Below are 15,419 nucleotides of genomic sequence, written 5' to 3' on the forward strand. Positions count from 1 at the left end.
GGAAGGGCCTCCAGCAAACGGCGGTGGGGGCCTGGTGGGCTTGCCTGCACTCTCGTGTTTGTTTTCTTTCTCGTGGAGTGACTTCGGGTGAAAGGCAGCTTAAAGGTTATCTAGTTCCAACGCCTCTGCGATGAGCAGGGACATCTTCCACTATCCCAGGTTGCTCAGGGCTCCATCCAGCCTGGCCTTGTACACTTCTACGGATGGGGTGTTCACAACTTCTGTGGGAAACCTGTTCCAGTGCCTCGCCACCGTCACAGCAAATACCTTCCTCTCAATAAGTAAATCAAAACCTACTCTCTCAGTTTGAAGCCGTTCCCCCTTGTTCTGTGACCGCATGCCCTTACAAATAGTCCCTCTCCATCTTTCTCGTAGCTTCCCTTCAGGTACTGAAAGCCCACAATTAGGTCACGCCAAAGCTTCGCTTCTACGGGCTGAACAATCCCAGTTCTCTCAGCCTTTCCTCACAGATGGAGGGGTGCTCCATCCCTCAAATCATCTTGGTAGCCCTTCTCTGGACTAAGATTTTATTAAATTTTTTTTTCCAAATCAAACGTAGTTGTCAGATGTAATTTGTGAGTGTGGCATGTGGTGGTTGTATTTTTGCCATTCTTGTGAGTAGAATGTAGATTCAGTGTGAAGAATACCTCAGTTTACATTGACCCAAAAGAAGGGATACGAGCCTGTGGCAGACTTGAGCAAGCCTGACAGGCATTTGGTGGACACCAGGTGTTGGGGATATAAGTCACGATAGCAAGCTTTGAAACAAACTTGTGGGCTTTATCTTACACCCAAGTTACAGAAAAATATCTGTGGATAGTGTGAAAGGAAAAGGACATTCAGAAATTTTATCAGTTGGGAATCAGAATCTCTTTCTACAGTGTGTTGCTTTGAAATCTTAGCTTTTAAGACCCAGCAATTCAGAGTAACAAAAAGGTTACCTATCTCTTAAAGAGTAAATGTTGAGCCTTCTGTCTTTTACAAACTAAACTAGACTTTTCTATTAAATTTAGACAACTATTGACATTGTGGTCTTTGAACTAGAAGGGGAGAGTCTCCTGCAATTTTTTTATTCTTGTAACTAAGAGGCAAAAATAATAGTTTTGAAAGAGTCACAGTTCTCTATGCAGACACTCAGCACCAGAAACGTCAATTTATTCCATTCAAATTGAGAGAACTTTTAGGTGGGATTTTGGTACTTTGGTGCATTGGAATCATGCAGAAATTGTGTTTGGATTGTTTGGGGGTTTTTTACTCCCACTGTGCTCAGTTGCTAGCATGCTAGGAAGTTGTAGTATTTTTATATGCTTACAGTTTTAAGATGTATAATTTCCTACTTTTTCTTTTCCCCCCAGCAAGTATTCAGTCTGCATGAAAAAGCTTGGTCTGGTTCCCCTGTGCTGTTTACTTGGCAGAAGTCTTTAGGAAATTTTCTTGCTGTAACAGGGTAAGACTGCAACTATTTATTGCATTTGTCCATCAAAATTACTGATAAAGAAAGGGAATTATTCTATATATTAATCTTTTTTAGAGGTGATCGTGCTGTGAAAATTTTTGATCGTCATGGTCAGAAGAGAAATGAAATCAGCTTACCAGGGTAGGTACTAAGATAGGTTTAAATTTTTTGTTGTTGTTTTTTTCTTTAAAAATGCTTCTCTTCTGGTAGGATACTTAGACAATGTGAGAAATTTGTAGGAAGATATACTATCTCTGGTGAACATACCTGGAAGAGAAGACAAAGTATGTCATTAAAATGTTAAAAAAAGACCTATCATATTTAGAAGGATCATAATGAGGTTGTGTACAATATATCCTTGCATTCTTGTTACTGTTGATTTTCTAACAGTTTGTTATGGCTTTGCTGAGGAAAGATACTCTTTTGGTTTAGTGCTTCTGTTTGCATCAGTGGCACAAATGTACGCATTTGCATTGTTGCTTTAGGCTGAGACAATACTTCTGAAGTGAGTAATTTTTTTTCCAGCTGATCACACTTTGGTTCACATCAAAGAGTGGTATGGGAGTGTACAAGTTGGATTTTTTCAGATTAAATTTAAAAAGTCATGTACTTCGGAAGATACATTGAACTTCTTAAAAGGCAGTCAGACCATAGGAACAGGCTGGATATAAACCAGGGGAAACCTCCCTAAGGAAAAATGGTGTGACATTGGGTCTTCATACTGGTTTGCTCAATAAATACATTTTTATTGGGTACCATTACTACTTCATGTAGGTTCATTTGTGTACTGCTCATCTCTTCTTAGCACTTTAACTGGTCTTAGTCATCATGGAAATTTTTATTTTAACTATCTGATTAATTTTGATTAAGATAATGCCCTTAGTCAAGGCAAAACTCCCACTAAGTCTTTGAGACTGAAACCTCTAGTCAAGAGTATAACTTTAATTTCCTGATCATCACTTACATAGCCCTGTGTTATTGGTAAATATGAGCCAGCATCACTTAGGTCCCTAAGACGTCTAGAAATCCAGTTTTTGCAGTTCATGGTAGTTGCCACCTTGCACCAAACCAGGAGATGCAATTCTCATTCCTTTACCAGACTCACTTGTATTTCACTGACCATAACATCTTGATGTTTGGGTTAGGTATCAGTCATAATATGGGCTGGCTGTGTCAGTCTCTTTGACTTGGTAATATCCATGGCCCAGCTCTTTCTGTGCAGTGTTTTGCACAATGTATGAGAAATGCACATTCTCTCCAGAAAACTGTCCAAAGTGAGGAAAACTGTGTGGAATCAGAGGTGTACTACCAGAAGAATAATCCCAAGTCTGAATAGCCTCTAACAAACCAGAACCTAACAGAGGACTTCCACTGTCTCTTGAAAATCAAGGTGCCAGTATTTCAAGTACTAGAATGTAGGTAGCAGTGCCTTTTATGACCTTCCTCTCAGCCCCTGTCATTTTGATGAGATTTGAGGAAAAGTGGGGTTCCTATAAAACTAGTTTAGAGATAAATCTGCAATATGTCATGGGTTTGCATGGGAGGGGAAAGGAAGGATAGGGACTCATAGTCAGCATAGTTCTGGCTGTTTCTGTGCACCTACAAACACGTTTTAACATTCTTAGTGACTTTTTTTCTTTTCTTCAGTAACTGTATTGCTATGGACTGGGATAAGGATGGAGATACTTTAGCAATAATCACAGACAAATCTAGCACCATATTTCTGTGGGATGCAATCACAAACAAAACAAGCCAAGTAGACAGTGGCATGAGGTAAGAAATTTTTTTTTTAATGTGTATTAAAGACTGGGACCACTGTCACTTGTTGATGTGGAGGCTATATTGCAAGATCATATTTTTATTGGAGTCCTCATAATATATATACTAATTAAACGAATATGCTGCAATTTGTTACTAAATTCTTTTTTATATGATTTGCTGGTTTTGAAGTGTTTGTTGTAGATGGGGATTTTGGGTTTTACAGAGCGTTTGTTTCTTTTTAGAGTGTCAGCAGTGCCAAAGTCTCTAGAAAGCTTCTCTTCAATGTTTCAACTTTGTGGTAGCAATAAGGATGGATGAATTTTTTGTGTGTCTGCACTGGCTATTCTTTGTCCTAAGTCTTTCACACCAGCTAAAGGGAGCTTAAAAGTAAGGGAAGTGATATCAGTGGTGCTAGGATTTTTTTTTTTTGCATAGATTTATAAGGGGGCTAAAATGCTATTCACACAGTAGACTGGTTTAGGATGGAAGGAAGTAGCTAAGGTTCAAAGCCTTACCTTTCTGAATTTGGCCACAGACTTTAAACTCTTCCGGGGTCTGCATAACAATCAAGCATTGGGTTAATGAATAAGCTTGGTTTAACAAACTTTTGGCTTCTTTGAGTCTGTTCCGCTGAACTCTCGCATTCAACATAAACATTCTTCCTGTAGGAGAGTGGAAACAACTCTGTCCTGTGTTTGTTAAGATGCATGTTATAGACGTTATATTGTGTGAATGAATAGACCATATTGTACCATTTTCATGTGTAAACAAATACTATGGGGTGAAGAGTAACCTACCAGTATGCAAGCAAAAAAGAACACAGAAGGTACCTAACAGAATGGAGTCTGCAGTTAATTGCAGTTCCTTTGTGATCTTTCTTTCTAATACTGGAGGTAAATTGCTTACTTATATACTGTTTGAGCAGTATATATCAATGGAAGTCCCTAATCCTTTTTTATCACAGTGTTAGCACTAAGACACAAATGCTGTGATAATCAGGCTTTTCTGGTATCGTCCCCTTTTTAAAATTAGGAAGGCAGCTCATACACAAACCAAATATGTATTGGAGGCCATTTCACATGTCAATATCTCAAATTTCTTTCAAATTCTTTTGCATGCCTACCCTGAAATTTAAAAAGACGGGAGGGACTGTGCTAATTAGAAAATTTTGGTTTAAATTTTTTTTGCTTAAGAGGCTCTTTGTTTTTTAACATTATGTGTAGTATCTGTATAGCCTTAAATATACATCAAAATAGGCCTTGCTGTATCTGAAACTTCAGGTTAAAATAGATCTATCTAACTTCTTTATTACATTGACTAGAACTAGACCTACTCACTTTTGAGTGGGCTAAATGCATAGGGTTATTGAGGTAGAAAAAAACAATACAAAAAGCGGCTGGAAAATTACCAGTGATTCCATCAAAGACTCTTGATGTTTGCAGACACATTTCCATTTGTACAAGTCATGTTATATTACCTCATACAAATTTTTATTACTTTTACTATTATGCATACTTAAATAATTCTGATATTTGTGGACAACATTTGCTTAATTTAAAAGTTCTCCTTGGTCTGTGTGACTCATAGAAATTAAAGACAAATGCAAAATGTCTTACGCAAAATGTTTTGATATATGAGCATGTGAAAGGAATCTCCATTAAACAAAGTAAAATTTTTTTTGTTGTAGGGATGCAATGTCTTTCTTGTTGTGGTCTCGAGTTGGAGCTTTACTTGCTGTTGGAACAGCAAAAGGAAACTTACTCATATATAACCGTCAGACTTCTCGGAAGATTTCTGTTCTTGGTATGGATTGGTTTGAAACTACTCTGGCACATGTGCAAGTGGAATTTTGTTAATATACATAGTTTCCTTTTCAGTTCTCTGTATGAACATGCAGATAAAAAATGTGCTCATACTCAACTTGCAGCTTCTGGTTTGGTGTACACAGCAGAGTATTTTTGTAGTATACTAAGTTAAATATATATGCAAATGCCGAATACTGCCTTACTGCCTCGTGGGAGACCTGTATTATCTTTCTTGCAAAGGATTTGTGTTGTTGTTCATGTTGCTAAGTTACTTTTTCTTACCTGCTTAGAGTACCTCTGGGCATAAATGCTAAGGATATAACACAGCCCAGAAATGTGATGCAAAGCAATGGAAGAACAGGGCCTGTGCTGTTTTGTATAAGGTCAAAAGACTTCCATCTGAGAGCAGAAGATTTTTTGAAAAAGGCTCTTGCTTTGACAGGTTGTTTCACATTCTGACAGTCTGTGTTTGAGTAGCCAAACTGAGTATATTTCCATCACAGATTTTTTTTTGGCTTGTGTTTGATTTGTTTTGTATCAGTTTATTTCTTTTTCAGGTAAACACACTAAGAGGATTACTTGTGGCTGCTGGAGTATTGAAAACCTCCTTGCTTTAGGTGGTGAAGACAAAATGATTACTATAAGCAATCAGGAAGGGGATACTATAAGACAGGTAGTATTTACAATGCACATTTGATTTTAAGGTGTACATTAATACTCCTGGTTCCCAAGAAAGCTGGGACCTATGGGAGCTTGTGCCTTTTGAACCCCAGTGCTTTCAAGGACATGAAGCTTTTTTAACATATATTTTATGCTAACATGTCATTAAGATCCAAACTGAGGTCATATTTTCTCGAATGCTTTTCTTGGTTTTGGTACTAAATGCAGTAACAACTCTGTCCTTATGTGAAATTGTACAGGGCAGGAATAATGCAATTATTTATCATCAGTATGTACTACATTAACTGTTGATTTCTCAATCTGAACTTCTTTCTTGCAGACCTCAGTCAGCTCAGATCCCAGTGACATGCAGTTCTCTGTTATGAAGACTGATGAAAAAGTGTCAACTAGGGAAAGCACAGTAAGAAGTCACTACAAAATACTTCAGTTCAAGTGGGAGTAATCTAGCAGGATAACTCCATGTGATCTGCTACCTTTTCTTCTGAGGAAATGGAGCTGACTTCTGTAGGAGAAAGTCTTGAATTTGAGCTGTGTGTTCTGCTGAGCTTGCATTTAGATTTGTGAACCACTGTCTTACACAGGGCAATGTCCTGAAAATCTCTTCCACTGTTGATTCAGAATCAGATTCAGAATTCAGATCCATGAGATTCTTAAGGATTATTCAAATTCTTAAATCTCATCTTTTAGTGAAGATATAGGGCCTTACTTTGAAGTTATGCCATTCTTCTTATGTTAATTTTGCTTTTCATTCATTGGCAGGTAAGTGCAGTGGTTGGCAAGAGGACTCTCTTCCTTTTTAATTTGAATGATCCTGATAACCCAATTGATCTGAAATTTCAGCAGCCTTATGGCAGTATTGTAACCTACAAATGGTGAGCAGAACTTTCTTAATTAATTATTCTAGTATTAAGAAGCTGAGTATTTTCCAAGTAGGTCTAATAAACGCTGGAAACAAAATCATCTATTCCTTGCTCAGACTGGATTTTTCTTGGATGTATTGTAGATTTTTCAGTAATTCTTTTCCAAACACAAAGTAGTCTACATTTTGTAACTGTTCTACTTGATGATTCCGTAGCTATACAAATGGTGTTTTCCAGCAGAAGCACTGTTGGTATGCTCAGCTTCAAACACTAATATGTTGCTGTCTTGACAGAAGATTAAACTGAGGGGTTTATGGGTTGTTTTCTGTTTGGATGAGTAACTGATGAAAGAGCTAGGGGTGGAGTTGTGTCCTTCAGGTAGTTTTTTGGTTTGCGAAGCTGTGCAAAGTTCTTGCAGCCTCCTTACGCTGCAATACCATTGGTAATGTTCCTGTGAAGAAGACCTAAGCTAGAAGTTTCAGATCTGTACCAAAAAAGTAGCTGTACTATTTCTCTATCTTTAAATCACTACAGCTTGTCTTTTAATGCCTGTTCAGCCAACGTGGAATTGACATTCCTTTACACTACAACCATAAGAAAACCTAAAGCTATGGGCTTCTTAGTTTATGACCATGTGTAACAGGGCATACCCGGGCTGTTTCTATTGCAATGATTTTTTTTGCAATTAAGCTAATGAGATACTGTTTGAATTCATCTTTACATGCTGGAACTATTTGTGCCTTAACCTCATTATTTCTACTTGACTATGAAAAGTAAACAGAATATTCACAAATACAGTTTGTTGCTTTGGTACTTCCATTGTGTTTGCGGTGCCCATAAGGGCACAGTGACTGGCATTATTGTTTTGCCATGACTTTGATGGGACCACGTTGGCCAGAACCTTGAAATGAAAGTTCCCATCTTCATTGAAATAAGCATACCAGAAATCTTTCTCCTGGGCATCACTGCCATGTGTGCAACCTGCTGAAAATAAAGTGGCATTATAGAATGCAGGAGAGAATAAAGATGACTTACGAGTCGTCTGAGCACAAACGTGGTTCTTTGCTTTAAGGACCTGTGGTAGTTTTCCCTTAACCTATTTTATGTTATATGGTTCAACATGATATATATGAATTCCCCTAATTTGTTTATTTTTCCTGTTGCTGGGAGGCATTGACAGTATGCCAGCAGTCTGAACAAAAATGCTTTTTGCATATTGCATTAATAGGTCTCTTTACTAAATTGTTGCTTTTTTGTAACAGGTATGGTGACGGCTACATTATGATTGGTTTCTCACAAGGGTGTTTTGTAGTCATTTCTACGCACATTCGTGAAATAGGACAAGAAGTCTTTCAAGCTCATAATCATAAGGATAATCTAAGTAGCATTGCTATATCACAGTCTTTAAACAAAGCTGCGTCATGTGGAGACAATTGGTAAGTGGTAGTTTTATAGATAAAGAATAGAATTCATCTCCCAGAGCTGTAGCTACTGGGCATTCATGCTATGCTTCCTAAGGCTTCAAGGCTCCCAAAGAAGTGAGTTTAGAAAAGACAAGATGAATTGCTCTGTGGAACTGCTGCTCTGCCTAGAGTTAGGAGAAGCTATTATGGACAAAAATCTCTGCAGCTGTAATTAATATAATTAATTGTAAACAAAAAAGAAATTAACTTTAGTATAAATTATTCTTTTTGATTCATTCTTTTTCTGTTATGTTGCTTGGCTGCAAAAAAGTCCAAATTCCTTTACTAAGATTTATTGATTGAGCATAAACATCTGCTTAACAACAGGAGAAAAATTAATTTAAATCTGTACTGAGTATGTTGATAACTGATATCCTCCTCTCTGGTGTTTGGTCTTAGCTGCAGTCTAGACAAAAGTTGGAAAGTGTAAGGAATTAAGGAAAAAGCAATTAAATACACTGGAGTTTTTCCAGAATGTTTTGTGCATAGGATAGATTAGCTCCTTTAGCTCCTCATCTGCTAATCCCTGATTCTGTGATATCTGAATTCTTCTGCAAAAGAGGAGCTGTGTCATAGTAGGAGTCAAACTGTTCTCTCTGTCCTCAGCTCTGTGTGGGACCAACTGCTGATTTATGACAGTTGCACATCAAGAGTGGTATAACTGTGAGCAAAACATGGTGCAACTTCAAGCACTTGAGCTATTGTACAATAAGGGTTATTTCTTTGAGTGGATTAATATACATTGAGTGACATGACACCATAAGTAACCTCTCACTCTGTCCCTTTTATATGCAGCAGGATTGAAAGTATTTTTTACATCTGTGTTTCAAGCCCTATGTGTCCATCAGTATTGTGTTTTTAAAGTAAAATGCTGTAACATATCAAAAGGGAATAACAGTCTGTGTTTCCCAGCCGTGAATTCTTTCTAATTGGATTTGTGCCTTTTCCTCAAATTTTAGTTCTCTGAGCAAATATTGTTGTACTGTGGTATAGTGATACACTGTTTACAGTGATGGATTAACAATGTGTTGTTTTTTAGGAAATTGAAGGCATTTTGCATTTGTGCTCTACTTTTTGCTCCATTAAGCTGTCTTGATTGGATTGGGTTTCTTCCAGTTTATGATGACTGAGATTTAGATGGGTGAGAATGACTGACTCTTTATTTTTGTTTTAGCATTAAAATCCATGATCTGACAGATATGAGAGAAATGTATGCCATAATAAACTTGGATGATGAAAACAAAGGTATGTTAACTTTCTCCGTGGGGATAGAAATTTTTACTAATTAAGTAAACTGGAATTTTGACAGTGTCTCTGTTTATCGAGTGAAAGTACCGCTGTTGGAAACACTGTGTAAATACAGAATTTTTAAAAAACTCCTGCTTTCCCAACTTGTATTTATTAGGTGACCTGTAGCAAAATGGGAGCATATTTTAGCTATTCAAAGTATAGAGACGTACAGCTCTCAGAATATTTGATCAGTTAGTGTTGTGCAGTTTTGAATCTGTAATACAGAATATTCACATTACTGAAGTGATGCACTTAACTGGTTTCTGCTTCTTTCCATGATTTTTGTTGTGCTTTTCAACATCTCTTGTACTAACATATGATACTTACTCTGTTTTCATCCTGATGTACAGGACTTTTGCCTGTGGCTTCCAGAACAGTGTTACAAAACTATTTTCTTGAGTAGTGAGTTTCCACCCTTATCTCCTCATGTGGTGTTTATAAGTGCTTCATTTATTGTCAAGTTCCTGGTTGCCTCCAGATTTTTTTATTTCTAAGAACCATCCTTTTTAAAATTTCTTTTTTTAAATAAATTTAGGATATTGTCAGCACAACACTTGCCCTGTTTTCCTTGGAATGTTGATATTAGTCAGTTAGAATATGGTTTTTCTAATGGCATTTTCAGACATTGAAAAACAAACGCCATTTCTGTATTTAGTACTTACTAATTTGGCAATAAAGGGAGTAAGACTGAATTCTGCTCAGCTGCTTCCAGTATTATGGATCACTTTGAATGTGCTGCCTGAAGTGTCAAGGTTGAGAATAGAAAGAGTGTTGATCAGTTTTGTAACAGATCTGTAATTTGGTCTAGCGGAAGGTGGGTTGCACCTAGATGGCCTTTAAGGTCCCTTCCAACTCAAACAGTTCTGCGATTCTGTGAAGTCTTCACTCTCAGTAAAATGCTATATTAGGAAATTATGTGTTTGATCTGAGTGATTCTAATTAATCTTGGAATTACATTAATTTGTTATCTTTGAGTACTTTAGTACATACATTCTAGATATTAATTCCTACCATTTTTATAGTAGAGCAAAGTAAGTGTTTGTTGGTTACAGAAGTTAAAGGATTATATTTTTTTACAAAAACTTGTGAATGTTTTAGGTGTAGATCAGATGGCTTGGACAGATGATGGACAGCTGTTGGCAGTATCTACACGAAAAGGATCCCTCCATGTTTTCTTGACAAAGCTTCCAATCCTTGGAGATGCTTGCAGTACACGAATCGCATACCTCACTTCTCTTCTTGAAGTCACCATCGCAAATCATGTGGAGAGAGTATGATAACCTCTTCCTTTTAAACTTCATGTAGATATAATTAAAGTAAGTATTAAAAGTGGATGAAAATTGTATTTTGTTTTGTTTTCTTACAGGAGCTACCAGTCACGGTGTCTGTTGAAGTAGAGCCCAGTTTTGTTGCTATTGGTGTTTATCATTTGGCTGTAGGAATGAACAATCGGGCTTGGTTTTATGCACTTGGAGAGAATAGTAAGCATAAATTTAGTTATCTTAAAACTAATGCAGCACTTGGTCTTATTTTATTAATTCAGTATTGTGTTTAGCAGTTCTGGACATTCCACGTTGTACAATAAAAACTTGAATTGCCATATGGTCCTGTTAGGATGGGATAATATTCTTCTCAGGCTGAAGCAGTTATGGCAAGGCATTGTAAATAATAGAAATAAAACTTCTCATTTGAGGTATTGGTCATGAAATGTAGGCTGTTGCTTACTTGTTTTTTTTCACATCATCTTGTTAATCAATGAAGGACTTCAGGCTTTTGAGACATTATATATCTGTGTCTTAAAGTACTAAGTTTGGCATAGTACCTAGGAACTATGATCAGAGAGTTTAAATTCTCAGTTTGGCAGATGTTCATGTTGTTTGTGTGGGATAAGGAAAAATTGGTTATGCTGTGTCCAAATTTTAGATGGTGGATTTAAAACTTTCATGTTTTTCTAAGCATCCCCTTTTTTCAGTGACAGTAAATTAATTAAAACTGTAAGAATACTAGTCAGAGTTGCATAGGAACTCTGTACAAGTTTCTCTTGTACTTTCTAACCAGTTCTCTGGCTGCTAAGAAGAAAGTCTCTTTATGTGTGACTTGTCCCCTCTCTGCTTAGTTGGGAGTTTTTCACGTCTGCTCACTCAGCTGCAAATTTAGATGATAAGTGAACACCTATACAAAATCAAAATATTTTTACCTTATCTTTTCTGTTTGAATCCTTTAGATGTAAAAAAGCTTAAAGATGTGGAGTACCTGGGGACAGTAGCAAGTATGCGCCTTAATTCCGATTATGCTGCTGCTCTCTTTGAGGGTAAAATCCAGTTGCATATGGTAAGAGCTCTGGCAGTTTGGATTGTTGAACTAATGAGTTGATCTAAGCTGAACAAGTTAATTAATTTTAAAAATTAAATAAAATCGAATGATCTTCAGTTAATGGAGATAAAAATTTAAAATTCATCAGAATAGTTTTGCTGGCTAATTAAAATCCTAGAGCTGAGTATCTGGAGACTTAGAAATACAACCTAGACTAGAACAGGTAAACAAAAACATTTTCTTATCAGCTATTTAACAAGTTTTATTTTAAAGGTCTCTCGTAATGTGACAAAAGCAGATGCTGGGTTCTTGAGGAATGCACGTGCAAGTTTTTTTTCATCTCATTCTCTTACAGTTTGATACAAGCAACACTATGATACCCTGTTGTTAACAGTGGAGTTTTTCAGTTCATTCTGTTCTTTATATTTAGATAGAAAGTGAGGGTTTGGGTGCTCAGGAAGAACGAGAAACTCGACTTTTCCCAGCAGATGATGATAAATACCAAATTTTGTGCCATGCTTTAACTAGTGACTTCCTCATATATGGTACAGATGTGAGTATTACTTCTTTTTAAAGATCTTTTTAGATGGAATATATTTCTGTCTGAATTATTTGGATTACTGCTCATGCTTTTAGAAAAACGAAAAGTGCATCTGTGATCTTTACAGTGGATTATTTTCTATACAAGGACTTTGAGAAAATACAGTCAAAATTGCATCCAGCTTTCTTTCCTGTTGAATTTATATGATGTGCATCGGCAGGAATGGTTAAGTTTTGCTTTTACTAGTGTTTGTTGCGAAACACTGATTTTAATAGCAGAATTTAATTCTATTGCATTAGTGAGAGGGTTAGCAGTCAAAATGTCTTCCAGATACAAGAAAAAACATACCACTTGCCTTGCAAATTTGTTGATTTAGGTGGTGATGTGAAAAATGTGGACAAAAAGGTACTGATACATACAAATGTCATAGCATAACTGAAAGGCTTGACTTGCTACTGAAGCCTTTGTCCAAAGAGAATTTTTTTAATGTGTTTCTACAAGGATAGGAATTAAGGAGGGCAGAAGAAGATGAAGAAGGATGTGGACATGCTTATGTATTTTTCTGGAGATTTTTCTATGCATGAGGGTAGTTTTTTGTCCTTTTAATATTTTCTGGCACTGAGAATACAGAGCATGTTTGGCACTGTAGTATTGTGCTCTTTGTGGTATCGACTGGTGTATTGACCTTCCAGAGGAGAGGCAGAACCACTATCTCTGGTTTTATCACTGGTTTAATAACTTGAGTGGTTTTGTAACAGATGAGGTCTTTCCCACCTCTGCAGTACCTAAACTGGTGCTGATAAATTTGAAGTACTAAATTTGCAACCAGTCAATTTGATGTGTGCAAATTCTACCATTGATGTCGAAAGCCACGTTTTTTAAAATATACCTTTAATCACAAATTAGTTTGATTGTTTTTATTCCCTGAGTTAGGTACCTCTCTTTTTAAGAATGTGTGGTTCTTCTTTGGAAGCAAATTTTACAGCTTTTTTTTAAGGTTCAGCTTCTCTCAGCAATGAGACAGGCATTTCATTTGTTTAGAGAACTGCACAGTAAACACTTGTCTCCCCAAAGCAGAGGAAGATAAATATCAAAACTAACAGAAAACCCCTCAAACCTCCCAAATCTTTTCTTTGCCCCCCAAAAATTTTTCCTGTCTCACCCAAAACAGGGTGTGAGAAGGAAGCAAAAAAACCCACTTGGAAGTACTTTTTTTGAACACTCAGTACTCTAAGATGGAAGACACTACAGCCAAGTTAGTTTTCTGCTCGCCGCTACTGATGTAATTATTAACATTTTCTATTATTTCTCATTAGACTGGAGTTATTCGTTATTTCTACATTGAAGACTGGCAATACGTGAATGAATACCGGCATCCTGTCAGCGTGAGAAAGGTTTTTCCAGATCCCAATGGAACCAGAATGGCTTTCATAGATGACAAAAGTGATGGCTTTGTCTATTGTCCAGTAAGTTAGTGTGGGATACCAATACAATATATTTACAAGTAGGCTTTTCAACTATATAGTGTTTTTAATAAAAAATGACGAAGATTTTGTCACTCCAGCTTGTATGCTGATAGAAGAAATTGGCAAGGAGGCTTGAAGATAACTTAATGGTAATGTAAGGAAATAAAATTTGTCATACTAGATCAAGACAATTTCATTATAGTAAGTTCCTCATCGGTAATTTTCAAAAATATATATACTTGTGTATTTAAATACAGATAATCTAGCCAGTTTCACTGCCCCTCACCATACCTTTTTTTTAAAGAATAGTAAATATAATTTATATAATGTGTATTTTCTCCACTTCAAATTTAAACTCGTGGTATTCAGAATCACCGCTTATAAGAAAACTCTTTCTTAAAAGAATTTTTCTATTTCTGGACTACTTACATTATTTTTAAAATTTTTAATCACAACTGGGATGAATATTTTGTTTCTTGCCTTAGTCACTTAGTAATAATTTTACTTTTACATTATATGTAGGTAAATGATAGAGTGTATGAGATTCCAGACTTCTCACCAACCATTAAAGGAATCCTGTGGGAAAACTGGCCAATGGATAAAGGTGTTTTTGTTGCTTTTGATGATGATAAAGTGTACACTTATGTTTTTCATAAGGATGCCATTCAAGGTACCATAAGCTCTTTGAAAAGGTTATTCACTATTTTAGTTAATAAAGTAAAACATGTTCTGAATCTTCATTTGTCTTAAATAAAATGCATATAAATATAAATAGTACTATAGATGATTTCAAGTGCAACTGATGAATAGAAAACTAATTACTTTGTAGGTTTCTCTGTAAGGCTTCAAGGCATTTTGGTCTCAACAACTCCATAAGCTTCTTGCTATTAATATTTCATTTGAAAGTTACACATTGTGCTTCAATTCTATGTTGAAGCATTCATGAGAAAAATCTCAGGATCAGGGTGACAAAACTTGCATCAGAGTCACAAAACTTGTATTCACTTAAAATGTTAAAGTTGTAAACATAGCCATTTCTATATTTGCGACAGAGAAATGTTGAAACTTACCTGCAAACGTTTGGAAAAGGACCTTACTGGTTTAGAAGCTTTAAATTCTGTATATTTACTTTACTGAAAGATATGTGCTTGTATAGTTGCTGTTGATTGCCAGAATTACAGACCTTGAATTAGTGCCCAAATATACATGGTTTCAGCTGCTTGTTATACTTTTTACCATGTAGGGATTTTTACAAGATGTCTTTTTTTCTTCCTGATCTTTGAATCTAGGATCAAGGATTATTTTGGCAGGTGGTACGGAAGTCCCCTATTCCCATAAACCTTTGTTGTTGTATAATGGAGAATTAACTTGTCAGACTCCAAGTGGGAAAACAAACAACATCTATTTAAGTACTCACAGTTTCCTTGGCAATTTGAAAGACTTTGGACCTGATGTGCTGAGACAAATGCTTACTCAGACTCTAATGTTGAAAAGGTACATCTGCATTTTAATTATATTGTGTAAATTGTTTTCTGTGCTTATAGTTCAATACAGCATATCCTATAGCTCTCCAGGCAGACCAAACAAAATAAGTGACCCAGTGGTGATTCGGGCTTTTTTTTCACTTTTGAGTAAAAGCCTAAAGTAATTTTTTTCAAGACTTATTCAGGGTTTTGTGACAGTCGCTCCTCCAAAACTGGCTGAAAATGCTTCTAGTGTACTCTCCTCCCACTGTAATGAAGCAATACAAAATCACTATAATGGAAAGAATGCCATAGTAGGG

General features: G+C 36.2%; 1 protein-coding gene across 2 annotated transcripts in view; it reads left to right on the plus strand.

Annotated features, from left to right (window-relative positions):
* Window positions 1–94: 94 nt before the first annotated feature.
* Window positions 95–15,419, plus strand: part of WDR19 (WD repeat domain 19) — a 39,391-nt gene continuing 24,066 nt past the window's right edge. Inside the window, exons 1-17 of one of the 2 annotated variants that reach the window (XM_017744485.1) lie at window positions 95–281; window positions 1,356–1,447; window positions 1,532–1,597; window positions 3,104–3,229; window positions 4,905–5,020; window positions 5,580–5,695; window positions 6,023–6,103; window positions 6,463–6,575; window positions 7,826–7,999; window positions 9,201–9,271; window positions 10,415–10,587; window positions 10,683–10,797; window positions 11,541–11,647; window positions 12,060–12,182; window positions 13,487–13,636; window positions 14,159–14,306; window positions 14,926–15,130. In XM_017744485.1, the coding sequence (XP_017599974.1) occupies window positions 3,117–3,229; window positions 4,905–5,020; window positions 5,580–5,695; window positions 6,023–6,103; window positions 6,463–6,575; window positions 7,826–7,999; window positions 9,201–9,271; window positions 10,415–10,587; window positions 10,683–10,797; window positions 11,541–11,647; window positions 12,060–12,182; window positions 13,487–13,636; window positions 14,159–14,306; window positions 14,926–15,130 (1,805 nt within the window). In that variant the 5' untranslated portion in view covers window positions 95–281; window positions 1,356–1,447; window positions 1,532–1,597; window positions 3,104–3,116. The remainder of the gene's footprint in view (window positions 282–1,355; window positions 1,448–1,531; window positions 1,598–3,103; window positions 3,230–4,904; window positions 5,021–5,579; window positions 5,696–6,022; window positions 6,104–6,462; window positions 6,576–7,825; window positions 8,000–9,200; window positions 9,272–10,414; window positions 10,588–10,682; window positions 10,798–11,540; window positions 11,648–12,059; window positions 12,183–13,486; window positions 13,637–14,158; window positions 14,307–14,925; window positions 15,131–15,419) is intronic. The other variant, XM_017744483.1, reaches the window with a different exon arrangement.

The sequence above is a fragment of the Corvus brachyrhynchos genome, unplaced genomic scaffold, assembly GCF_000691975.1.
Source record: "Corvus brachyrhynchos isolate BGI_N302 unplaced genomic scaffold, ASM69197v1 scaffold17, whole genome shotgun sequence".
NCBI lineage: Eukaryota > Metazoa > Chordata > Aves > Passeriformes > Corvidae > Corvus > Corvus brachyrhynchos.